The sequence below is a fragment of the Hippoglossus stenolepis genome, chromosome 19 (assembly GCF_022539355.2).
Source record: "Hippoglossus stenolepis isolate QCI-W04-F060 chromosome 19, HSTE1.2, whole genome shotgun sequence".
Classification (NCBI taxonomy): domain Eukaryota; kingdom Metazoa; phylum Chordata; class Actinopteri; order Pleuronectiformes; family Pleuronectidae; genus Hippoglossus; species Hippoglossus stenolepis.
The window spans coordinates 6,189,310-6,214,940 of record NC_061501.1 but is presented as its reverse complement, the minus strand read 5'-3'; the positions used below and the strand labels follow the sequence as shown (position 1 = coordinate 6,214,940).

Here is a 25,631-nt window from a genome sequence, read left to right as displayed (position 1 = left end):
CGTGATTACAGGAAAAATTTGTAGTCATTATAATACATCTATTCTTTCATCCATTCGTTTTGGTTAAACATTAACAGTGACGTGTAAAAAACATGTCATGAACAACAAGTGTAGTATCATCTTTATTACAATGATTAAACTGCATTATATCCTTCTTATACTCACTATACACTGAACTAGACAAAATGTGAATGAGTTATTTTCTTTTTTAGAAAAAAAGTTGACAAACAATATTTGGGGATCACACACTTTTATTCCATGTGTAAAAGCATCAAGATACAGAAACATAATTGGTCAAAACTTCATATAAACTATTTTTTATGAATACTCATTAAATGCATAGAAGTGCAATAACTAATATCCACCAAGCACACATCTATCTGCAAATATACTCATCACAATATTCTCTTTGGTTTGCTGAATATATAAAATAATGATATTGCATGTTATATAGAGACAGTGCAGAGATTCTTTCAACTCTTTCAATATGTTCACCTGGTATACAAGTACAGTTGACCTCTGTGCTGCCAGCTTAGAAAGGCATAACAAATGTGATCAAAGGCAAATTCTTCCAAAGAGTCTGAGGTACAGGATAACAAATTAGACTGTAATGGTATAGATGCTGCAGCAAAGAGGGCCAAATGTGTATTAAAGGGATAAAGTGACCAAAATCTGAAAAACATCAGATTGGGTGCAATGTTAAAGCAGAGCAGAGAGCTTGTGTTCAGGATAAACACAATCACTCATGTGAGAAGTGAGGCAGACGAGAGCCACAGTAAAAAAAAATCCAAAATAATAGTTTCTCCTCATCATCCTGATGCTGCAAATATAGGACGGGAACTTGGGATATGATCAAACTCTAGAGCCGTGTTTCTCAAACGCTCAACAATGTAGTTCTCACTGAGGGGAGCAGAAGCGGCCGGCAAACAGAACACTCATTGTGGGGTTATGTCGTATAAAGAAGAGGAAGGGATGGTCTGCAATGAATCTGACTGGAGGCATTGGAAGACAGCGCAGCATCATGACGGCAGCAGTAGCAGCAGCAGCCTCGGTTCCCTCCTCATTGACCTCAACAAAAGCCTTGTGGACGACCTTTGACAGCACCAGGTCATTAGAAGGAGACATGCCTGTCACAAAAAAAAGAGGGACGGAGTATATTTCATGAATGGAGGACACACTGACTTGGGAGAACCTCAGGATTCTTTTATTTTTTTCCTGATGTTTAAATGATGATCAACTAATCTGATGTATGGTGCATGTCCTACCTGAGAAGTCACTCATTCCCATATCAAAGGCATCCACCATGCCCATGCTGATCAGGACATCCTTCATGTCATAACTCTCCTCCATCTTGAACCGAGGCAGGCCCAATTGAACCTCTCCTTTATCCATCATGTCTGCACGAGTCCACTCAACAAAGTTCTCATAGGTCAGCTCCTTCTCCAGCTGGGGTCGTAGACAAAATCAATTATTAGTTTGTCTTGTGGGTTTCTGTATGTGTGGAAGTGCATGTGTGTGCATGTCCTACCTTCTCCAGACCAGTTGAACTATCGTCTATATCCATGGGGAGAAAGATGAGCATGCTGAGCTCCTCCCCTTTGTAAGGAATCTCCAAGACCTGAAGAACAGCGTGTTTCCATAATGATAAATATATACTGAATACAGTTGATATGCAAAAATCCAAAACAATAATCAGTAGCGAGTTTCAAAGTTACAGTAAAAAAAACTCCAGACATGTCATCCATTTTTCTTTGAATCATGATTCGCCTCATTCATATTTAATAGAACTTCGTAAACTAAAGTAATGAATTATCAATTTTGTTCTCTAGTCAATTTACAGGTGGTTGACGAGACACACTGTTTTCACTGACTCATTAAATGGATGTCTTGATTACCTGACAGTTGACTTCAGAGATGAAGGTCAAAGGGAACTTGGTTTTCTGATGCATCATCTTCACCGGCTTACTCTCATTCTAAAAACAGCAAACAGGAGAAGCAGCTGAAAGCTTGTTCACATCACTTTGTTGCAGTCATGCAGAAAAGCAAGGTATAGTGAATACACTGTGACATCATTACTGAGAGAACAAAATATGGGTTATGGATAGTGGTTGTTAAATATAGTGTGCTTTTCTAGTCTTGATGACCACTCAAAGCGCTGTACAGAAAATATTGCATCTTTGTGCAACACTTTCTCTATCATAGATCACTGCTGAGACAGTCAGTCATCTTGCTGAAGGACACTTGGGCACGTGGAACAGGACTCTGCCCACCTTCTGGTGTATGAACCACTCTACCTCCTGAGCCACAGCCACCACCTTAAACATGTTTCCTCACCTGTTTAAGATTTTATATGACACTAGAAACCTTGTAAACTGCTGCTACTAAATTGGCAAATTCCATTATTGAGGCACTGGATTGCAAAACATTTTGTGCAGATCTTTTTATGGAATTGTCAAAAGCTTTTGACACAGTGGACTTCATCATCTTGGTGAATAGACTCGAAAATATTGGCTCATCTGAGCATGCTGTAACTTGATTTTCAAACTACTTGTCAGCTGGATCATAATGTGTCCGGGTTGATTGGTCTTCCTCTTTTTTCCTGCCTGTATCAAAAGGCGTACCGCAGGGTTCCATACTAGGGCTTCACCTTTTATGTCAATAATCCCTGTGATAATTTATCAAATGCTGCCATTCTTATGCAGATGACATAACTGCTACTGCTCATCCAACTCAGTACTACAACTGACTACTGTACCACTCTTGAATTCCTGCTATCTTCCTTTGATGTTATTCCGTCCTGTTTAAGTAAACTTAAGTTGGTGTTAAATGCAGACAAATCCAAATTCATTTTATCTTCCGTCCAATTTTACCTTGTTGATTCTGAACTGAGCATCTTTTGTGTCACTCTCCTTAAACTGCTTGTTCCAGTTTCCTTTGAAGTAGATGGCATTCACCAGCACCAGCCTGGTCATGTTGTCCACCACACCCTGGGCCAGCACATCCTGAATTTTACCTAGGATTTTGAAGTACAAATTTGAAATGATGAAGAAATGACAAGCTCAGTCACTGTGTTCCCTCAACAGAGAAATGAGGTAAGCTATATTAATTTGACCAAAAACAGAAAATCTTAAAGGACTGGTTACCACATTCCACTAATACCTGTGAGCCCAAGTGAACATTTGTGCCAAATTTGAAAGGATTCTATCGAGGTGTGATGCAAACAAAGATTTTGTGTGGTCATTGACCTTGACCGTTGACCACTAAAATCGAATCAGTCCATCCTGGAGTCCAAGTGAATGTTTGTGACAGATGTACTGAAACACCCTATGCAGGTTCCTGATGTTTCATTTTCACAAAAACACGAGGTCACCTTGACATTTGACCTTCAACCACCAAAATCAAATCAGATTGTATCAGATTTGAAGTTGTTGCGTTCACAAGACCAAAAACGTGTTTTGTAAGTTCACAGTGACCTCACACTTCGATTGCAAAAGTCTAGCCAGTGCATCTTTGACTCTAATAAAGCATTTGTACCACATTTGAAGAAATTCCCATGAGGCATTCTTGAGATATCATATTTACAAGAATGGAAAGGACAGATGGACAGACATACCGACCTATGTACTAACGGACAGTCAACGTGAAAACATAATGATTCTGTCACTGGTGCGGAGGAATAATAAAACTGGATTAATCTCTCTGCCCCTTCTGGATCATCATCTTTCAAACGGCCAAGTGCAGTTTTGCCAGTCTGGAAATAATTTTTTCTGTTCTTTATTTGGATTGCACGGAGGGATCATGCAGGCCTATTAACATACTGGTGAATGTGTGTGACCCACCTTGAGTCTGCTTCTCCACCCACGTGTTGATGTTAAGTCTTGCCGCCTCATGGCTGGTTTGGAAGTCCACAGACTCCAACTCTGCATCGTAGTGCTTCCTGGTTTCTCCCAAAAAATCCTGAAACCATCAGCAACACATTTACTGATTCAGATCACACAAACAAAATAGTCTCTTCACTTGACTTAGAAGAGTTTAAAGTCGTAACAGCAGGAGAACATTTGCACAATCACTTCCTTGCTTGATCATTTGCTGACCTTCTATCCACTCCCTCAGTCATCATTCCTTTGTACTTGAGCTGAAAGATTCCTATCTGAGCCTCTCACAACACTCCACACCCCATTATGAACACACACCTCTACAAACTGGTAGGACTGCTCCCCGTACAGTCTGTTGGCAACACTGAGGGAGTATGGAGCATCTGCCTTGTTGAGTGCATTCAGCAGTTTACTGAAGTCAGCGTGGACGTTGTCCTGACAGTGCTTGGTCTTCAGACTCTGTAGAGAAATTAGACAAAGGCATGTTAGAGAGACACTCTGAGCCAGTAAAAGACCAGTCTAACTGGTCTGCTGGTCAACTCCCTGTTGGGTGATGAGAATATTGACAATATCACCATCTCTTACTGATAAATATTTTTCTTGTTGATCCACCATAAGTTATGTATGTTTTTGTAGACTGTAACTGACCTAAAATATTTCCAAACATAAACCTGATGTAGGTAGTTATAAATCTCTCTCTTATGAATCAAGTGGTCATAACAACAAAAACTGAAAAATGTCTGGTCTATGAAATTTGCCTTCGCCATAGATCCTGGTACAGCACAGTGTATGGACTGGTCCATGATAATGACTTAATGGATAAGGTTTTATTTACTGGTTTAATCTGATGGCTTTCAGTATCTGTATGTGAAATGCTCATAACTATATGTGAATATGGATGCACAACATGTCACCACTGACTGAAAATTAAAAACATAAAAATACAATAAGGAGGTAACATAGAAAAAGTAAACCCATGGAAATGCCTGCCCAGGACAAACACACATCCCTCCATGCACCAGCGAGTTATTATTTACCCAGGTTTGATATCCTTTCATGAGAATTTAGCATGGAATACCATCTTCTGGAGACTCTCATAGTGATGCTTGCTACATTTGGATGTATCCATGTACAAGAGCAATATCAGAGTAAAGAGGAAACATCTTAAGTTGTGTGGTTCCGTGCAGCTGCTTATAAGGGTTAAATACCACACCAGAAAGAAGCCTTTTAACAGAGAAGCCAGGACTACATTCCTGTGATTTATGCAACACTATGAGGTTTGGATCTGACATTCAAGGCACAGCTACTCCCTGCATTGTTATGTTTCTCTAAATTCATTAGATTAGGAGGTTAGTAAAAAAACAAGAATCCCCTCACCACATGACACCACCCAGACCATTTATTAGTAAAACACCCCGCAGTTAGTTCATCGTTCCTTTGCTCTTGGCTTTGCTACCACCTTCAGCAGATGCAGTGGCAGTGTGGACTGGACCTGCTGCTGCATCTGCATCTGCATCTGCTGCTGCTTCTGCTGTGCTCCTGCAGGCTGCGGCTTCTCTGCCTCAGTGAAGCTGAGGACCTGGCAGGATTGTAGTTAAATTAAGACATCAAATGGCTATGGCTGTGCAAAGTAACCTACATTATCATCATGATGTGTAGGTTGAGTCACATTCTGTGGTCCGACATTTAGATGCTGATGAAAACATAAACTACTTGCTGGAGGTAACTATTCACCTGTTGAACTCACATACATTTCCTAAATTACATCAACTGGAAAACTGTTGAGAGGAATTACATTGTCATCTTCAGTCATTGCTTTCACTGTTTGTCTTCTTGTGTGAGTCTCAGGGTGTACTGACCGCACCCTGACTGTTTCTAAGTAAGTGCAGCAAAGCGAGACTTTCCAACCCAGCAATGTTTTCTTATATGCATTGCTCAAGTTTGTCTTCAAGACAGCATAAAAAAAAGTACTGCATGGATCAGATTTATGCAACAGAATTATTTACAAAGGACTTTTGTTGCTGCACTTCATGGCTTTAAAACAGCTCAGATGTATCTGAAAACTTTTCATTAATTTGTCATTAATTTAGTTCCAGCCATTTAAAAAACGGCATAAAATTGGTATTTGGCGAAAAGATAAGTGACAAGTTTGCACAAATTCAGGTAACCACAACGCTGACTCGCAAACGTCTTATTCCCATCAACTGACTGCAATATTTGTAGAGTCGTTGTTGGCCAGCTGGCGAATGAACAAGTTACAAAATTAGAACAGTTCACACAACTGGACTTTCTGGTCACTGCCTGTTAGAACATGCTCACTGCAGCAGCTCAAACGTATTTCTGATAAGTCTGCTTCATTTCATGCTTATACTAACTGAAGGAGCAAAAATTATTGGTAGCATGAACTCTTATTTTGTTTCAGCTTTAAAACCTCGACACTGATATTATCTCGCTCTTGACCCACCCACCATTGATCCTGGGTGCAGCTCTGGAGAAGTTAGACTGCTGTCAGCACTTTGAGCTGAAAGGTGAAGCAGCCCAGCCTTTTTACTTCATAAATTCAAACCAGGTTTCATCATGGCTCTTTGAAAAGTGAACTCTGGCACAGAAGGCCTGATCCTGTTTAACAGCCAGGGAATAATCCTACTGCTACCGTGTCAGACGACAGAAAGTCATGAAAGGGACAAAATACATTTTGTTCCTTTCATTACCAGCTATTATATTGCATGATGTATCAATTGGCACATGCTGTGAATAAGTTTGTCACCAGCATCTTTAACTTATCCTTTATTCCCAAAGACATTGAGCTTTTGAGTGAGTGGAATTGTTTCCGAACCCCAGAGATGTGATGGATTAAGGGCCAGGGACCCGCCCTCACACATACTCTCGTTGTCATTTCGCTCATTTTGTCTTATCTGGGTGTGTCATTGCTGAAGCAATCATCTGGAAAAATGTCACAGAATGTTCCCGTTTTTCAATGTGTCAACTTCCACATACAAATTAATGACCTCTGCTGAATGCCTCATTATACTGGTGATCACCAAGATTTTCTGTCATTCATTCTGGAATACAGAGTTTATTATTATTATTTTATATAAATTATTATTTATATGTCCCAAAACTACTCAATAAATATACATTTAGCTTCTAAAAGGGTTTTTCTCTGAGGATCTATACACTTCTTAATAAACAAGGGATCAATTCTAATGTAAAATATGTGATACAATCAGTGACTAAACTTTGAGAGTAATGCCCAGGTAGCCAGGTGTGGATGTATGGGACATATGCACACAAAAGCTGTGTCTCAATTCAGTGGTTGCGTCCTTTGTAGGAAGTGGTCTACCAGATAAGGTGTACATATTGCTTTACTGAACCTCGGACTTTATTGTTTTAACACTTCCATAATATGTAGCATGTTCCTATAGCAACACATAACATAGCTGCTCCCATAAAACCTTGTCAGAGTCTGAACAGCAGATCTTTGTCATTGTTAGTGACTCTGGAAGACAAAGCTGGTGATTCATGTTGAACGTGGGCTGACACTGATGCAGTGCTCTGCTCTTTGTATTCTGACACACAGTGTTTCTGTGTCAAAGTTCCTTTTCGTTCAGAATCGTCTCAGCGAAGAGTCAAAATCATGGGAACGTCTGAAGCTGCAAGTTGTGGAGGTGCATTTTAAATCTTTCTGCCCACTAGAAAAGAAACAAAGTGTGTGTGTGTGTGTGCGTGTGTGTGTGTGTTTGCATGTTGCACCTCTGACATCTGTGTGTGTGTGTTGCCTCTGGCCCCCAGCATCACCATAGCCAGGGCTGAGGAGATGCTAAATGGAGAGTAGAAGACATTTGCTGCCTTGTCGTTGTCACTCAGCTTCTTGAACAGATCCAGACAGAAGCTGGTGTTGGCCTTGGACAGAGGGGCTGATGATTCCATTGTGTCTACAAAGAAAGCAGAGCATTAATTATTACATGACTCATTTTAAATCAGGCTTTTATCTCTTTATCTTGCTGTCATTGTGCCAAACTCCACTGAAAATCTAGTTCATTTAGCATTACATGGATTGTCTCTGAATATAAATACCTGATTGGCAAATTATTAGAACAATTTCTAAACTGTCAACACAAACAGAACACACCAAGCAGCGTTATGTTATATTTTAGTTTAGATGTGTGATTTCTACTTCTTGGCATTATAATCTTATTCAAAATCATGTAAAGCACCTTGTAATAGAGCTGTTGTTAGTGAGATTATTATTATTAAAGTAAAGTGGTGATTGTTGCCACTAGTTAATTATGATTCTATTGAAATTAAAAGTGACTTTGGCGACATGATTGTAAGTTGATCAGCAGACTAAAACTAAATATACATTCAACACATCCTGAAAGTATTAAATGTACAGACTTTCTAATGGAGTATGCTGGAAAACAAACTGTTAGTATCGCAATGAAAACGACTTTATGTTAAAAAACACCAATAATTACATATAACACCATTTGTATAAACTATATTCTGCCCATGACGCCAGACCGTGAATGAACCTGGTTTCTAACATGAAGCGTTTAAAACCAGTTCGAGCAGAAATCATGTGTCTACAATCTAAGATCTTAGTCTCTACTTACATTCAGACAGCTTCCTTCAGAGTCTCAGTGTGAAGAGTCAGGTTCTTTATTTACATGCGCAGCTGACACACCCCGAAAACACCGAGCTACTTCCGCTTTCTCGCATGTCCGTGTATGGAAGCCGAAAGGAACTTTATTCGCTTTATTCCATTATTTTTAAATCCATCTTTTAGTCGTGTGCTTTAAGGGTAGACACATAACACTAAAATAAGTTTCTATAACATGTTAAATATTCTTTGTATAAAACTAATCAAAGCCTAGTTAACGTTAGATATGAACAGTAACATGTTCCTGTGTGTAGCATGTTACTATGATTTTAATATGTGTCCATGACTTGTTAAAAACTTGTCATGGACAACCAGTGTAGTATTAACACTTAAACAATGATTGATTAATCGTCATTATATCCATCTGGTCCCACTTGTTTCACCCAGATCTGAGAAAAAAAAGTTTGTATACAACATTTGAGAATCACACTTTTATTCCATGTGTAAAAATCCAAAAATCCATAAAATGACATCTTGAAGTCTTGACAATGAGCTGATGAACCTTTTAAAACATGCAAATGTTTCTGAATTGCCTAAAAAGAATTTGACAAGATTATATTCCTGTATAATCACATAAACTAGAAGGCCACTCTTTCACAATGTTGCATTTACATGTATTGAGATCAGATACATATACCATGTACACAGAACTATAAAATACAGTACTAACATGAAACGCAGGCAATATGTCCATTCTTTGATACAGTTGTAAGGAATATTTGTAACCCAACAGTAACTGAATAAAGATCACCCCTCTAAAAATACTTCAGTCATGTTGAGCCACATGGACCTCAAGCTGGTTCCATTCCCTCCACATGCGGCTACAGATCACCAAGCATCCTGAGTTGGTGTCTGCGATACATTACAAAATTGAACATTGAGATAATTAGACACCTACCATGTTCAGCCTAGTCTGGTACATCTTTGAACCACTGTAATGCCATTGTTATTGCTAACATCACAACTTTATATATTGTCAGGTGATCTGGTGTTCTTTCCTTTATATTATATTTAACTCTGGGACAACAAAAGCAAACCTTGTCCTTCCATTCTTTGGCTCCTTTGAGCCATCTGTATATATTGGGAACAGAGTATTGTGTGCAGGCCTTAACCTTCCCTCTTCAATCCCCTCATCTCTTTTGCCATTTTACTTGCTGTCCATGCATAACACAGTCTTTGCTTTCCCACTTTCCCAGCATGGTCTAAGGGCCCTCAGTTGGGTGATCTTCTTCTTTGTGTCCTTGTAGGTTTGACAAGTAATTTAACTGGTCTACAGGTACAGTTGACCTCTGTGCTGCCAGCTTAGAAAGGCATAACAAATGTGATCAAGGCAAATTCTTCCAAAGTCTAAGGTATAGGATAACAAATTACACTGTAATGGTATAGATGCTGCAGCAAAGAGGGCCAAATGTGTATTAAAGGGATAAACTGACCAAACTCTGAACAAGAACAGATTGGGTGCAATGTTAAAGCAGAGCAGAGAGCTTGTGTTCAGGATAAACACAATCACTCATGTGAGAAGTGAGGCAGACGAGAGCCACAGTTCCAAAAAATCCAAAATAATAGTTTGTCCTCATCATCATGATGCTGGAAATATTGGACGGAAACTTGGGATGGGATCAGACTCTAGAGCCGTGTTTCTCAAACGCTCAACAATGCAGTTCTCACTGAGGGGAGCAGAAGCGGCCGGCAAACAGAACGCTCGATGTGGGGTTATGTCGGATAAAGAAGAGGAAGGGATGGTCTGCAATGAATCTGACTGGAGGCATTCCAGAAGAGCCCAACATCATGACGACAGCAGTAGCAGCAGCAGCCTCGGTTCCCACCTCATTGACCTCAACAAAAGCCTTGTGGACGACCTTTGACAGCACCAGGTCATCGGAAGGAGACATGCCTGTCACAAAAAAAAGAGGGACGGAGTATATTTCACGAATGGAGGACACACTGACTTGGGAGAACCTCAAGATTCTTTTAGGCGACAGTAGCCAGATCAGTTTTATTGTTTCCTGATGTATAAATGATTATGAACTAATCTGATATATGGTGCATGTCCTACCTGAGAAGTCACTCATTGCCATATCAAAGGCATCCACCATGCCCATGCTGATCAGGACATCCTTCATGTCATACTTCTCCTCCATCTTGAACCGAGGCAGGCCCAATTGAACCTCTTCTTTTTCCATCGTGTCTGGACGAGTCCACTCAACAAAGTTCTCATAGGTCAACTCCTTCTCCAGCTGGGGTCGTAGACAAAATCAATTATTAGTTTGTCTTGTGGGTTTCTGTATGTGTGGAAGTGCATGTGTGTGCATGTCCTACCTTCTCCAGACCAGTTGAACTGTCGTCTATATCCATGGGGAGAAAGATGAGCATGCTGAGCTCCTCCCCTTTGTAAGGAATCTCCAAGACCTGAAGAACAGCATGTTTCCATAATGATAAATATATACTGAATACAGTTGATATGCAAAAATCCAAAACAATAATCAGTAGCTAGTTTCAAAGTTACAGTAAAAAAAACTCCAGACATGTCATCCATTTTTCTTTGAATCATGATTCGCCTCATTCATATTTAATAGAACTTCGTAAACTAAAGTAATGAATTATCAATTTTGTTCTCTGGTCAATTTACAGGTGGTTGACGAGACACACTGTTTTCACTGACTCATTAAATGGATGTCTTGATTACCTGACAGTTGAATTCAGAGATGAAGGAGTAAGGGAACTTGGTTTTCTGATGCATCATCTTCACCGGCTTACTCTCATTCTAAAAACAGCAAACAGGAGAAGCAGCTGAAAGCTTGTTCATATCACTTTGTTGCAGTCATGCAGAAAAGCAAGGTATAGTGAATACACTGTGACATCATTACTGAGAGAACAAAATATGGGTTATGGATAGTGGTTGTTAAATATAGTGTGCTTTTCTAGTCTTGATGACCACTCAAAGCGCTGTACAGTAAATATTGCATCTTTGTGCAACACGTTCTCTATCATAGATCACTGCTGAGACAGTCAGCCTATCTTGCTGAAGGACACTTGGGCTAGTGGAACAGGACTCTGCCCACCTTCTGGTGGATGAACCGCTCTACCTCCTGAGCCACAGCCACCCCCTTAAACATGTTTCCTCACCTGTTTAAGATTTTATGACACTAGAAACCTTGTAAACTGCTGCTACTAAAATGGCAAATTCCATTATTGAGACACTGGATTGCAAAACATTTTGTGCAGAACTTTTTATGGAATCGTCAAAGGCTTTTGACACAGTTGACTTCATCATCTTGGCGAATAGACTCGAATATATTGGCTCATCTGAGCATGCTGTAACTTGATTTTCAAACTACTTGTCAGCTGGATCATAATGTGTCCGGGTTGATTGGTCTTCCTCTTTTTTCCTGCCTGTATCAAAAGGTGTACCGCAGGGTTCCATACTAGGGCTTCACCATATATGTCACTAATCCCTGTGATAATTTATCAAATGCTGCCATTCTTCTGCAGATGACATAACTGCTACTGCTCATCCAACTCAGTACTACAACTGACTACTGTACCACTCTTGAATTCCTGCTATCTAACTTTGATGTTATTCCGTCCTATTTAAGTAAACTTAAGTTGGTGTTAAATGCAGACAAATCCAAATTCATTTTATCTTCCGTCCAATTTTACCTTGTTGATTCTGAACTGAGCATCTTCTGTGTACCTCTCCTTAAACTGCTTGTTCCAGTTGCCTTTGAAGTAGATGGCATTCACCAGCACCAGCCTGGTCATTTTGTCCACCACACCCTGGGCCAGCACATCCTGAATTTTACCTAGGAATTTGAAGAACAAATTTGAAATGATGAAGAAATGACAAGCTCAGTCACTGTGTTCCCTCAACAGAGAAATGAGGGAAGCTATATTCATTTGACCAAAAACAGAAAATCTTAAAGGACTGGTTTCCACATTCCACTAATACCTGTGAGCCCAAGTGAACATTTGTGCCAAATTTTAAAAAGGATTCTCTTGAGGTGAATGACCTTAAAACCTAAAATCTAATCAGTTCCTCCTGGAGTCCAAGTGAATGTTTGTGACAGATGTACTGAAACACCCTATGCAGGCTCCTGATGTTGCATGTTCACAAAAACACGAGGTCACCTTCACATTTGACCTTCAACCACCAAAATCAAATCAGATTGTATCAGATTTGAAGTTGTGGCGTTCACAAGACCAAAAACGTGTTTTATAAGTTCCCAATGACCTCACACTTTGACTGCAAATGTCTAGCCAGTTCATCTTTGAGTCTAATAAAGCATTTGTACCACATTTGAAGAAATTCCCATGAGGCATTCTTGAGATATCATATTTACAATGGAATGGAAAGGACAGATGGACAGACATACCGACCTATGTACTAACGGACAGTCAACATGAAAACATAATGATTCTGTCCACTGGCTGTCACTGGTGCGGAGGAATAATAAAACCCACCTTGAGTCTGCTTCTCCACCCACGTGTTGATGTTAAGTCTTGCCGCCTCATGGCTGGTTTTGAAGTCCACAGACTCCAGCTCTGCATCGTAGTGCTTCCTGGTTGCTCCCAAAAATCCTGAAACCATCAGCAACAATCACTTCCTTGCTTCCTCGTTTGACTCGTTTGTACTTGAGCTGAAAGATTCCTATCTGAGCCTCTCACAACACTCCACACACCATTATGAACACACACCTCTACAAACTGGGAGGACTGCTCCCCGTACAGTCTGTTGGCAACACTGAGGGAGTACGGAGCATCTGCCTTGTTGAGTGTCTTCAGCAGTTTACTGAAGTCAGTGTGGACGTTGTCCTGACAGTGCTTGGTCTTCAGACTCTGTAGAGAAATTAGACAAAGGCATGTTAGAGAGACACTCTGAGCCAGTAAAAGACCAGTCTAACTGGTCTGCTGGTCAACTCCCTGGTCAAACCATCAATCTCTTCCTGATTGATTTTTTTCTTGTTGATCCACGATAAGTTATGTATGTATTTGTAGACTGTAACTGAGCTAAAATATTTCCCAAAATAAACCTGATGTAGGTGGTTCTAAATCTCTCTCTTATGAATCAAGTGTCATAACAACAAAAACTGAAAAATGTCAGGTCTATGAAATTTGCCTTCGCCATAGATCCTGGTACAGCACAGTGTCCATTATAATGACTTAATGGATAAGGTTTTATTTACTGGTTTAATCTGATGGCTTTCAGTATCTGTATGTGAAAACCTCATAACTACATGTGAATATGGATGCACAACATGTCAAGACTGACTGCAAATTTAAAACACAAAAATACAATAAGGAGGTAACATAGAAAAAGTAAACCCATGGAAATGCCTGCCCAGGACAAACACACATCGCTTCATGCACCAACGAGTTATTATTTACCCAGTTATGATATCCTTTCATGAGAATGTAGCCTGGAATACCATCTTCTGTCGACTCTCATAGTGATGCTTGCTACATTTGGCAGGTCTACCTGCTAGTGCCATCCAGAATGCAGCAGCTCGACAGGTCTTTAACCTAATTTCACTCACAGTACTCCGCTCCTCTGCTCCCTTCACTGGTTACCAGGGGCTGCCCGCATCCGTTTCAAAACATTGGTACTTGCGTACCGTGCTGTGAACAGACCAGTCTACATCCAGGACATGGTCAAACGTTACACCCCAACCCGTTCACTCCGCTCTGCATCTGCCAATCGGCTTGTTGCTCCCTCACTGCGAGCTAAACACTCAACAAAATCACGACTGTCTGCTGTCCTGGCTCCTAGATGGTGGAATGAGCTCCCCAATGACATCAAGACAGCAGAAAGTCTTTCTGCCCACGAGAAAAGAAACTGTGTGTGTGTGTGTGTGTGTGTGTGTGTGTGTGTGTTTGCATGTTGCACCTCTGACATCTGTGTGTGTGTGTTGCCTCTGGCCCCCAGCATCACCATAGCCAGGGCTGAGGAGATGCTAAATGGAGAGTAGAAGACATTTGCTGCCTTGTCCTTGTCACTCAGCTTCTTGAACAGATCCAGACAGAAGCTGGTGTTGGCCTTGGACAGAGGGGCTGATGATGCCATTGTGTCTACAAAGAAAGCAGAGCATTAATTATTACATGACTCATTTTAAATCAGGCTTTGATCTCTTTATCTTGCTGTCGTTGTGCCAAACTCCACAGAAAATCTAGTTCATTTAGCATTACATGGATTGTCTCTGAATATAAATACCTGTTTGGCAATTTATTAGAACAATTTCTAAACTGTCAACACAAACATAAAACACACCAAGCAGCGTTATGTTATATTTTAGTTTAGATGTATAATTTCTACTTTTTGGCATTATAATCTTATTGAAAATCATGTAAAACACCTTGTAATAGAGCTGTTGTTAGTGAGATTATTATTAAAGTAAAGTGGTGATTGTTGCCACTAGTTAATTATGATTCTATTGAAAGTGAAAGTGTCTTTGGCGACATGATTGTAAGTTGATCAGCAGACTAAAACTAAATGTACATTCAACACAAACTGTTAATATCGCAATGAAAACGACTTTATGTTAAAAAACACCAATAATTACATATAACACAATTTGTATAAACTATATTCTGCCCATGACGCCAGACCGTGAATGAACCTGGTTTCTAACATGAAGCGTTTAAAACCAGTTCGAGCAGAAATCATGTGTCTACAATCTAAGATCTTAGTCTCTACTTACATTCAGACAGCTTCCTTCAGAGTCTCAGTGTGAAGAGGCAGGTTCTTTATTTACATGCGCAGCTGACACACCCCGAAAACACCGAGCTACTTCCGCGTTGTCGCATGTCCGTGTATGGAAGCCGAAAGGAACTTTATTCGCTTTATTCCATTATTTTTAAATCCATCTTTTAGTCGTATGCTTTAAGGGTAGAAACATAACACTAAAAGAAGTTTCTATCACATGTTAAATATTCTTTTGTATAAAACTGATCAAAGCCTAGTTAACGTTAGAAATGAACAGTAACATGTTCCTGTGTGTAGCATGTTACTATGATTTTAATGTGTCCATGACTTGTTAAAAACTTGTCATGGACAACCAGTGTAGTATTAACACTTAAACAATGATTGATTAATCGTCATTATATCCATCTGGTCCCACTTGTTTCACCCAGATCTGAGAAAAAAAAGTTTGTATACAACATTTGAGAATCACACTTTTATTCCATGTGTAAAAATGCAAAAATACATAAAATGACCCAATCCCAGTTCAAAACTTCATGTAAACTCACTGTCCATTCAGTTTATATTTGTTACATGGATCTGGCTCTAGGGCTTACAGAAGTGATCCCCACTGTTATAGCAGTGGCAGCAGCAGCCTCGGCCAGGTGACATGACTGTGACATGTCTGAGTACACATCATTAATCATGATGGAAAAAAGTATTGGGCTGATCACACTGCCCTGAGGTGTTCCGTTATCGACATTATACCTGGTAAATATTGTTGTTCCCATCTTTACCTGGATCAATCTATCAAACACTTTTTTTAAAAATCCAATTAAAAGTTATTCCTGTTATTTCCATTTATCTAGTTTAATCATTAAACCAACTTTCCATACCATATCATAAGCCTTCTCAACATCAAAGAACACTGCCATTATAAATTCTTTATTAATTTGGGCTTTCCTCATTTCTGTCTCTAAACAGACGACTGGATCCATTGTTCCCCTCCCTTTTCTAAAACCTCAATGATAAGGAGATGACATACCCTACTCTCTATATGGGATGTCATTCTCTCACTGATCTTCCTTTCCATTCATTTTCCAATATGCGATGTAAGTGCAATTGGTCTGTAGCTTGTTGGATTTGTCGGGTCCTTTCCTGGTTTTATTATATGAATGATGCCTGCTTCTTTCCAGCTAGTAGGTAATTTCCCCTCTTCCCGTATTTTATTATATATCGCTAAAAGTTTAGTTTTTGTCTGCTTTCCCAAATGTTTCAACATTATATAACAGATTTGGTATTTCCCTGTAGATGTTTACCCAGTCTTTCCTATGGCTCTCCTCATCTCTTGTAAAGTAAAAGGTGTATCCATCACACCATTTGTTCTTTCTCTTCTCTGTATTATCTGTTTCTTCCCTCCCTCGCTTCCTTTCCTGTGTTAGATTGTCAGAACTGTGAATTTCCGCAAACATATTATTTCTGACTTGTCTTCATTTCTTATTGCTGTTTTTTCTCCAACTTTTAACATTGGGTCCTGCCTCTCTCTTCGGATTCCCCCCAACTCTTTTATCATTCCCCATACATTGCCTATAAGAGTTGATCTGCCTATTTTATTACAGAATTCTCTCCGACATTCTCTCTTTACTTTCTTTTTGTAAATTGTGGGTTATCTTTAATTCTTTCTTTCGTGGTTGTACTACACTCCTCTGTCCACCATGGGACTGCTGTTCTACTCATTGTCCCTTTGCTTCTAGGGATTGATAACTCTGCTGCTTTTAGTACAATTTCTCTAAACCTTTCTGCCACTTTTTCTATCTCATGTTTCAGGTCTATTTTATCCATTCCTCATCTAACATAAGTATTGAAATTAATCCAATTTAGCTTAGCTGAATATCCAATTTACTTCTCTTTCTTCTACCATTTATAGTATTATTATTAATTTTACAAGTTTCTAGAGAAAATTAAAATGGAATGATTTTGCTCCCATATCAACTCAAGCAATCAGAAAAAAAACAAGCAGAAAATCAAGGCTAAAATGTGTGCTGTATACTATGGCTGTATCTAGTGTTGTATTGTTGTCAACGTGATGCTTTGGCATGAACAAGCAACAGTCCATCTGTAACTGTTAAAAATAGTATAGTTTTGTGCAGCAGTAGGCCGTGATTACAGAAAAACATTATAGTCATTATAATATATTTATTCTTTCGATAGAACTGATTAAAGCCTAGTTTTGGTTAAACATTAACAGTGACATGTAAAAAACATGTCATGGACAACAAGTGTAGTATCATCTTTATTACAATGATTAAACTGCATGATATCCTTCTTATACTCACTATACACTGAACTAGACAAAATGTGAATAATTCTTTTTTAGAAAAAAAGTTGACAAACAATATTTGGGGATCACACACTTTTATTCCATGTGTAAAAGCATCAGGATACAGAAACATAATTTGTCAAAACTGCATATAAACTATTTTTTATGAATAGTCATATGCATAGAAGTGCAATTACGTATATCCACCAAGCACACATCTATCTGCAAATATACTTTCATCACAATATTCTCTTTGGTTTGCTGAATATATAAAATAATGATATTGCATGTTATATAGAGACAGTGCAGAGATTCTTTCAACCATCATATGTTCACCTGGTATACAGGTACAGTTGACCTCTGTGCTGCCAGCTTAGAAGGGCATAACAAATGTGATCAAGGCAAATTCTTCCAGAGTCTAAGGTACAGGATAACAAATTAGACTGTAATGGTATAGATGCTGCAGCAAAGAGGGCCAAATGTGTATTAAAGGGATAAAGGGACCAAACTCTGAACAGGATCAGATTGGGTGCAATGTTAAAGCAGAGCAGAGAGCTTGTGTTCAGGACAAACACAATCACTCATGTGGAAGTAAGGCAGACGAGAGCCACAGTTTAAATCCAAAATAATAGTTTGTCCTCATCATCCTGATGCTGGAAATATAGGATGGAAACTTGAGATGGAATCGAACTCTAGAGCAGTGTTTCTCAAATGCTCAACAATGTAGTTCTCACTGAGGGGAGCAGAAGCGGCCGGCAAACAGAACGCTCGATGTGGGGTTATGTCGGATAAAGAAGAGGAAGGGATGGTCTGCAATGAATGTGACTGAAGACATTTGATAAGAGCACAGCATCATGACGACAGCAGTAGCAGCAGCAGCCTCGGTTCCCACCTCATTGACCTCAACAAAAGCCTTGTGGACGACCTTTGACAGCACCAGGTCATCGGAAGGAGACATGCCTGTAACAAAAAAAAGAGGGACGGAGTATATTTCACGAATGCAGGACACACTGACTTGGGAGAACCTCAGGATTCTTTTAGTCGACAGTAGCCAGATCAGTTTTATTGTTTCCTGATGTTGAAATGATTATGAACTAATCTGATATATGGTGCATGTCCTACCTGAGAAGTCACTCATTGCCATATCAAAGGCATCCACCATGCCCATGCTGATCAGGACATCCTTCATGTCATAACTCTCCTCCATCTTGAACCGAGGCAGGCCCAATTGAACCTCTTTTTTATCCATCGTGTCTGGACGAGTCCACTTCACAAAGTTCTCATAGGTCAACTCTTTCTCCAGCTGGGGTTGTAGACAAAATCACTTATTAGTTTGTCTTGTGGGTTTTTGTATGTGTGGAAGTGCATGTGTGTGCATGTCCTACCTTCTCCAGACCAGTTGAACTATCGTCTATATCCATGGGGAGAAAGATGAGCATGCTGAGCTCCTGCCCTTTGTAAGGAATCTCCAAGACCTGAAGAACAGCGTGTTTCCATAATGATAAATATATACTGAATACAGTTGATATGCAAGAATCCAAAACAATAATCAGTAGTTAGTTTCATAGTTACAGTAAAAAAAAATGTCATACATTTTTCATTGAATCATGATTCGCCTCATTCATATTTAATAGAACTTTCAAAAATGACTTGTTCTCTGGTCAATTTACAGGTGGTTGACGAGACACACTGTTTTCACTGACTCATTAAATGGATGTCTTGATTACCTGACAGTTGAATTCAGAGATGAAGGAGTAAGGGAACTTGGTTTTCTGATGCATCATCTTCACCGGCTTACTCTCATTCTAAAAACAGCAAACAGGAGAAGCAGCTGAAAGCTTGTTCATATCACTTTGTTGCAGTCATGCAGAAAAGCAAGGTATAGTGAATACACTGTGACATCATTACTGAGAGAACAAAATACGGGTTATTGATAGTAGTTGTTAAATATAGTGTGCTTTTCTCGTCTTGATGACCACTCAAAGCGCTGTACAGTAATTATTTTGCAATTCACCAATTCACACAAATATTGCATCTTTGTGCAACACGTTCTCTATCATAGATCACTGCTGAGACAGTCAGTCATCTTGCTGAAGGACACTTGGGCTAGTGGAACAGGACTCTGCCCACCTTCTGGTGGATGAACCGCTCTACCTCCTGAGCCACAGCCACCCCCTTAAACATGTTCCTCACCTGTTTAAGATTTTATGACACTAGAAACCTTGTAAACTGCTGTTACTAAAATGGCAAATTCCATTATTGAGGCACTGGATTGCAAAGCATTTTGACACAGTTGACTTCATCATCTTGGCGAATAGACTCGAAAATATTGGCTCATCTGAGCATGCTGTAACTTGATTTTCAAACTACTTGTCAGCTGGATCATAATGTGTCCGGGTTGATTGGTCTTCCTCTTTTTTCCTGCCTGTATCAAGAGGCGTACCGCAGGGTTCCATACTAGGGCTTCACCTTATATACAGTATGTCAATAATCCCTGTGATAATTCATCAAATGCTGCCATTCTTCTGCAGATGACATAACTGCTACTGCTCATCCAACTCAGTACTACAACTGGCTACTGTACCACTCTTGAATTCCTGCTATCTTCCTTTGATGTTATTCAGTCCTGTTTAAGTAAACTTAAGTTGGTGTTAAATGCAGACAAATCCAAATTCATTTTATCTTCCGTCCAATTTTACCTTGTTGATTCTGAACTGAGCATCTTCTGTGTACCTCTCCTTAAACTGCTTGTTCCAGTTTCCTTTGAAGTAGATGGCATTCACCAGCACCAGCCTGGTCATGTTGTCCACCACACCCTGGGCCAGCACATCCTGAATTTTACCTATGAATTTGAAGAACAAATTTGAAATGATGAAGAAATGACAAGCTCAGTCACTGTTTTTCCTCAACAGAGAAATGAGGTAAGCTATATTAATTTGACCAAAAACAGAAAATCTTAAAGGACTGGTGACCACATTCCACTAATACCTGTGAGCCCAAGTGAACAATTGTGCCAAATTTGAAAGGATTCTATCGAGGTGTGATGCAAACAAAGATTTTGTGTGGTCATTGACCTTGACCTTTGACCACTAAAATCGAATCAGTCCATCCTGGAGTCCAAGTGAATGTTTGTGACAGATGTACTGAAACACCCTATGCAGGCTCCTGATGTTGCATGTTCACAAAAACACGAGGTCACCTTGACATTTGACCTTCAACCACCAAAATCAAATCAGATTGTATCAGATTTGAAGTTGTTGCGTTCACAAGACCAAAAACGTGTTTTGTAAGTTCCCAATGACCTCACACTTTGACTGCAAATGTCTAGCCAGTTCATCTTTGAGTCTAATAAAGCATTTGTACCACATTTGAAGAAATTCCCATGAGGCATTCTTGAGATATCATATTTACAATGGAATGGAAAGGACAGATGGACAGACATACCGACCTATGTACTAACGGACAGTCAACATGAAAACATAATGATTCTGTCCACTGGCTGTCACTGGTGCGGAGGAATAATAAAACCCACCTTGAGTCTGCTTCTCCACCCACGTGTTGATGTTAAGTCTTGCCGCCTCATGGCTGGTTTTGAAGTCCACAGACTCCAACTCTGCATCATAGTGCTTCCTGGTTGCTCCCAAAAAATCCTGAAACCATCAGCAACACATTTACTGATTCAGATCACACAAACAAAATAGTCTCTTCACTTGACTTAGAAGAGTTTAAAGTCGTAACAGCAGGAGAACATTTGCACAATCACTTCCTTGCTTCCTCGTTTGATGACCCTCAGTCATCATTCCTTTGTACTTGAGCTGAAAGATTCCTATCTGAGCCTCTCACAACACTCCACACACCATTATGAACACACACCTCTACAAACTGGGAGGACTGCTCCCCGTACAGTCTGTTGGCAACACTGAGGGAGTACGGAGCGCCTGCCTTGTTGAGTGTCTTCAGCAGTTTACTGAAGTCAGTGTGGACGTTGTCCTGACAGTGCTTGGTCTTCAGACTCTGTAGAGAAATTAGACAAAGGCATGTTAGAGAGACACTCTGAGCCAGTAAAAGACCAGTCTAACTGGTCTGCTGGTCAACTCCCTGGTCAAACCATCAATCTCTTCCTGATTGATTTTTTTCTTGTTGATCCACGATAAGTTATGTATGTATTTGTAGACTGTAACTGAGCTAAAATATTTCCCAAAATAAACCTGATGTAGGTGGTTCTAAATCTCTCTCTTATGAATCAAGTGTCATAACAACAAAAACTGAAAAATGTCAGGTCTATGAAATTTGCCTTCGCCATAGATCCTGGTACAGCACAGTGTCCATTATAATGACTTAATGGATAAAGTTTTATTTACTGGTTTAATCTGATGGCTTTCAGTATCTGTATGTGAAAACCTCATAACTACATGTGAATATGGATGCACAACATGTCAACACTGACTGAAAATTAAAAACATGAAAATACAATAAGGAGGTAACATAGAAAAAGTAAACCCATGGAAATGCCTGCCCAGGACAAACACACATCGCTTCATGCACCAGCGAGTTATTATTTACCCAGTTATGATATCCTTTCATGAGAATTTAGCCTGGAATACCATCTTCTGTAGACTCTCATAGTGATGCTTGCTACATTTGGCAGGTCTACCTGCTAGTGCCATCCAGAATGCAGCAGCTCAACTGGTCTTTAACCTAAATTCACTCACAGTACTCCGCTCCTCCGCTCCCTTCACTGGTTACCAGGAGCTGCCCGCATCCGTTTCAAAACATTGGTACTTGCGTACCATGCTGCGAACAGATCGGGTCCAGTCTACATCCAGGACATGGTCAAACGTTACACCCCAGGTGGAATGAGCTCCCCAATGACATCAAGACAGCAGAAAGTCTATACATCTTCCGCCGCAAACTAAAAACACACCTCCTCCGACTATACCTTGAATAAAAGAATCAAGTTTGCTCTTCCACTGGCTCACCACAAGGGTGTGTGCTCTCTCCTTTGTTTTGTATCCTTTACAAATATGTGTCAGAGCTCTTTAAAGATAGGATCATTTTAAATTATGCAGATGACTCAGTGATTGTGAGTCTGCTTCAGGCAAATCAAAACAGTCATCGACCTGTTGTTGAGCACTTTGTTAAGTGGTGCAAGGAATCATTCCTCCAACTTAACATTTCAAAAACCAAGGATATGGTCATCGATTTCAGAAAACAGGTCAAACTGTGGAATGTGTGGAATCGTATAAATACCTTGGGACTATTGTTGAGTCCAAACTGAACTTTGAAGCAAACAGTGAAGCTCTGTGCAAAAAGGGTCACCAGAATTTGTACTGTTTAAGGAAAATGTCCAATTTTAATATTTACTAAACCATGCTGACACTTTTTTATCATGCTTTTATTGAGTCTGTCTTATCTTTTTCTTTGGTGTCATGGTTTGGTACCCTGTCTTTAATGGACAGAAACAGACTGAGTCAGATGAAATGGTCCAGTCGGCTGATTGGTGAGCGTCAGATGAGCCTACAGTCCCTGTACACCAGACAGCTACAGAGGAAAGCCAGCTCCATTAGCAATGATGACTTGCATCCTCTACATGGGGAATTTCAACTTCTACCCTCTGGTCGAAGGTTTACAGTCCCAAGGGGTAAAACAAAACGCTACAGAAATAGTTTTGTTCCATCTGCAATTGTTCACTTGAACGGTTTATAGCCAAATTTGCACTTTTGTCCCTATCCAGTTTTCTATTGATAGCAATGCATTTGAGCACTTTTGTCAATGGTTTTTGTGGTCTTGTCTTCTGTCTGTGTGTTTATAATTTTGTACTGTTTTGGATGGATGTCTTCTCTTTCTGTTGCTGCAAAACAAATCTACCTACGGTTACAAATAAAGTATCCTTAACCTTAACCTTCCTATAGCAAAACATCACATATCTGCTCCCATAAAACCTGGTCAGAGTCTGAATAGCAGATATTTGTCATTGTTAGTGACTCTGGAAGAAAAAGCTGGTGATTCATGTTGAACGTGGGCTGACACTGATGCAGTTCTCTGCTCTATCTCTTCTGACACACAGTGTTTCTGTAGTGTCAAAGTTCCTTTTAGTTCAGAATCAATGCAGTGAAGAGTTCAAATCATGGGAACGTCTGAAGCTGCAAGTTGTGGAGGTGCATTTTAAATCTTTCTGCCCACTAGAAAAGAAACAAAGTGTGTGTGTGTGTGTGTGTGTGTGTGTGTGTGTGTGTGTGTGTGTGTGTGTGTGTGTGTGTGTGTGTGTGTGTGTGCATGTTGCACCTCTGACATCTGTGTGTGTGTGTTGCCTCTGGCCCCCAGCATCACCATAGCCAGGGCTGAGGAGATGCTAAATGGAGAGTAGAAGACATTTGCTGCCTTGTCCTTGTCACTCAGCTTCTTGAACAGATCCAGACAGAAGCTGGTGTTGGCCTTGGACAGAGGGGCTGATGATGCCATTGTGTCTACAAAGAAAGCAGAGCATTAATTATTACATGACTCATTTTAAATCAGGCTTTGATCTCTTTATCTTGCTGTCGTTGTGCCAAACTCCACTGAAAATCTAGTTCATTTAGCATTACATGGATTGTCTCTGAATATAAATACCTGATTGGCAATTTATTCGAACAATTTCTAAACTGTGAAGACAAACATAAAACACACCAAGCAGCGTTATGTTATATTTTAGTTTAGATGTATAATTTATACTTCTTGGCATTATAATCTTATTGAAAATCATGTAAAGCACCTTGTAATAGAGCTGTTGTTAGTGAGGTTATTATTAAAGTAAAGTGGTGATTGTTGCCACTAGTTAATTATGATTCTATTGAAAGTGAAAGTGTCTTTGGCGACATGAGTGTAAGTTGATCAGCACATCCTGAAAGTATTAAATGTACAGACTTTCTAATGGAGTATGCTGGAAATCAAACTGTTAATATCGCAATGAAAACGACTTTATGTTAAATTACACCAATTATTACATATAACACCATTTGTATAAACTATATTCTGGCCATGACGCCAGACCGTGAATGGACCTGGTTTCTAACATGAAGCGTATAAAACCAGTTCGAGCAGAAATCATGTGTCTACAAATTAAGATCTTAGTCTCTACTTACATTCAGACAGCTTCCTTCAGAGTCTCAGTGTGAAGAGGCAAGTTCTTTATTTAAATGCTCAGCTGACACACCCCGAAAACACCGAGCTACTTCCGCTTTCTCGCGTGTATGGAAGCCGAAAGGAACTTTCCTTCGCTTTTTTCTAAAACACAAATACAACACATCTACCTCAGATTTGTAAATAGTTTTGCTGTTGGTTGTTTTCAAATGTTTGTTATTCTCTGCTCATAAAGAAGATTTTAATACTACAACCTTCACTCCGGAGCAAGAATCAGTCTATGAACTTAAAATAAAAAACAATGTGACAATGACAGAACAATACAAGAAGGATGAGAACAGAAGGGAGTGACAGAGCAGAGTATGTTTGTTTGTGTGTTTTATTCTATTTGAAAAACCACCATTATTATTGTTAATAATAATAATAATGATAATACTAATCTTAATTATGTTAACTTAATTATTTTATTTATCCAAAAACAGAGATAATAATCCTGTTATTGCAACACTAATCTCATGATATGAACATATCATCCAGACCTTTAATGAACACAGAGAGGAAAACAGTTTCAGAGTAAAATGCCTGGAGACTTACTCACTTATCTGGAAGCACTGACTCATATCAAATATTTTCCAATTCATTCACACAGTGTTTCTTAACATGTCCTGATGACACAACCTCCACCCCATGCAGCACCAAATCTGTTAGAGAACCCCACTGTGTTTGAAAGATCTTTTCCTGCTGGAAGATTATCTGAGTCCATCAGTTCCTCATTGGAACCTGTCTGCCACCCTGTGTGATAGATATGAATCAAATGAATACACACACACACACACACACACATATATATATATAAACTCATGGTGCTCAGTTAAGACTCGACAAGGTGAAATTGCCTTAAAGAAACACCCACTTAAAGTAACACTTATCAGCCTTAGTTGGGACAGTTATGAGTCTTAGCTAAAGAGCCGGTTTGTT

At 39.6% G+C, this 25,631-nt stretch overlaps 3 protein-coding genes across 4 annotated transcripts; all 3 read right to left on the bottom strand.

The window, feature by feature from the left end:
* Positions 1-233: 233 nt before the first annotated feature.
* LOC118098621 (leukocyte elastase inhibitor) lies at positions 234-8,616 on the bottom strand. Of its 2 annotated transcripts, XM_035142631.2 has the most exons (10): positions 8,492-8,616; positions 7,629-7,810; positions 5,335-5,454; positions 4,194-4,334; positions 3,840-3,957; positions 2,871-3,013; positions 1,896-1,973; positions 1,529-1,618; positions 1,266-1,446; positions 234-1,127 (listed from the first exon to the last, which is right to left on the bottom strand). In XM_035142631.2, exons 2-10 carry the CDS (start codon positions 7,803-7,805, stop codon positions 898-900), a joined length of 1,278 nt encoding a protein of 425 aa, XP_034998522.1. In that variant the 5' UTR covers positions 7,806-7,810; positions 8,492-8,616; the 3' UTR covers positions 234-897. The 2 variants fall into 2 exon arrangements, with proteins under 2 accessions (XP_034998522.1, XP_034998523.1); XM_035142632.2 differs by lacking the exon at positions 5,335-5,454.
* A 338-nt stretch (positions 8,617-8,954) lies between these two features.
* LOC118098625 (leukocyte elastase inhibitor) lies at positions 8,955-14,599 on the bottom strand. Its single transcript, XM_047337926.1, has 8 exons — positions 14,449-14,599; positions 13,234-13,326; positions 13,000-13,116; positions 12,199-12,341; positions 11,225-11,302; positions 10,858-10,947; positions 10,595-10,775; positions 8,955-10,432 (listed from the first exon to the last, which is right to left on the bottom strand). Exons 1-8 carry the CDS (start codon positions 14,597-14,599, stop codon positions 10,203-10,205), a joined length of 1,083 nt encoding a protein of 360 aa, XP_047193882.1. The 3' UTR covers positions 8,955-10,202.
* A 3,013-nt stretch (positions 14,600-17,612) lies between these two features.
* On the bottom strand, positions 17,613-24,766 carry LOC118098624 (leukocyte elastase inhibitor). Its single transcript, XM_035142635.2, has 9 exons — positions 24,656-24,766; positions 23,820-24,001; positions 21,408-21,548; positions 21,067-21,184; positions 20,234-20,376; positions 19,262-19,339; positions 18,920-19,009; positions 18,657-18,837; positions 17,613-18,494 (listed from the first exon to the last, which is right to left on the bottom strand). The coding sequence occupies exons 2-9, from the start codon at positions 23,994-23,996 to the stop codon at positions 18,265-18,267; spliced, it is 1,158 nt and encodes a 385-aa protein (XP_034998526.2). The 5' UTR covers positions 23,997-24,001; positions 24,656-24,766; the 3' UTR covers positions 17,613-18,264.
* Positions 24,767-25,631: the final 865 nt, after the last annotated feature.

What these genes read in the sequence shown, in the direction of transcription:
- LOC118098625 (XM_047337926.1), bottom strand. Translation starts at nt 14,599, where the DNA reads ATGGCATCATCAGCCCCTCTGTCCAAGGCCAACACCAGCTTCTGTCTG. An exon ending in AGTCCTCCCAGTTTGTAGAG is followed by an intron (nt 13,117 to 13,233) that starts GTGTGTGTTCAT and finishes TGATGGTTTCAG; the next exon opens with GATTTTTGGGAGCAACCAGG. An exon ending in CTCAGTTCAGAATCAACAAG is followed by an intron (nt 11,303 to 12,198) that starts GTAAAATTGGAC and finishes TGCTGTTTTTAG; the next exon opens with AATGAGAGTAAGCCGGTGAA.
- LOC118098621 (XM_035142631.2), bottom strand. Translation starts at nt 7,805, where the DNA reads ATGGAATCATCAGCCCCTCTGTCCAAGGCCAACACCAGCTTCTGTCTG. An exon ending in TCTCTGAAGTCAACTGTCAG is followed by an intron (nt 1,619 to 1,895) that starts GTAATCAAGACA and finishes GCTGTTCTTCAG; the next exon opens with GTCTTGGAGATTCCTTACAA. An exon ending in GTTCAACTGGTCTGGAGAAG is followed by an intron (nt 1,447 to 1,528) that starts GTAGGACATGCA and finishes CTACGACCCCAG; the next exon opens with CTGGAGAAGGAGCTGACCTA.
- LOC118098624 (XM_035142635.2), bottom strand. Translation starts at nt 23,996, where the DNA reads ATGGCATCATCAGCCCCTCTGTCCAAGGCCAACACCAGCTTCTGTCTG. An exon ending in GGTGGAGAAGCAGACTCAAG is followed by an intron (nt 20,377 to 21,066) that starts GTGGGTTTTATT and finishes TCAAATTCATAG; the next exon opens with GTAAAATTCAGGATGTGCTG. An exon ending in GTTCAACTGGTCTGGAGAAG is followed by an intron (nt 18,838 to 18,919) that starts GTAGGACATGCA and finishes CTACAACCCCAG; the next exon opens with CTGGAGAAAGAGTTGACCTA.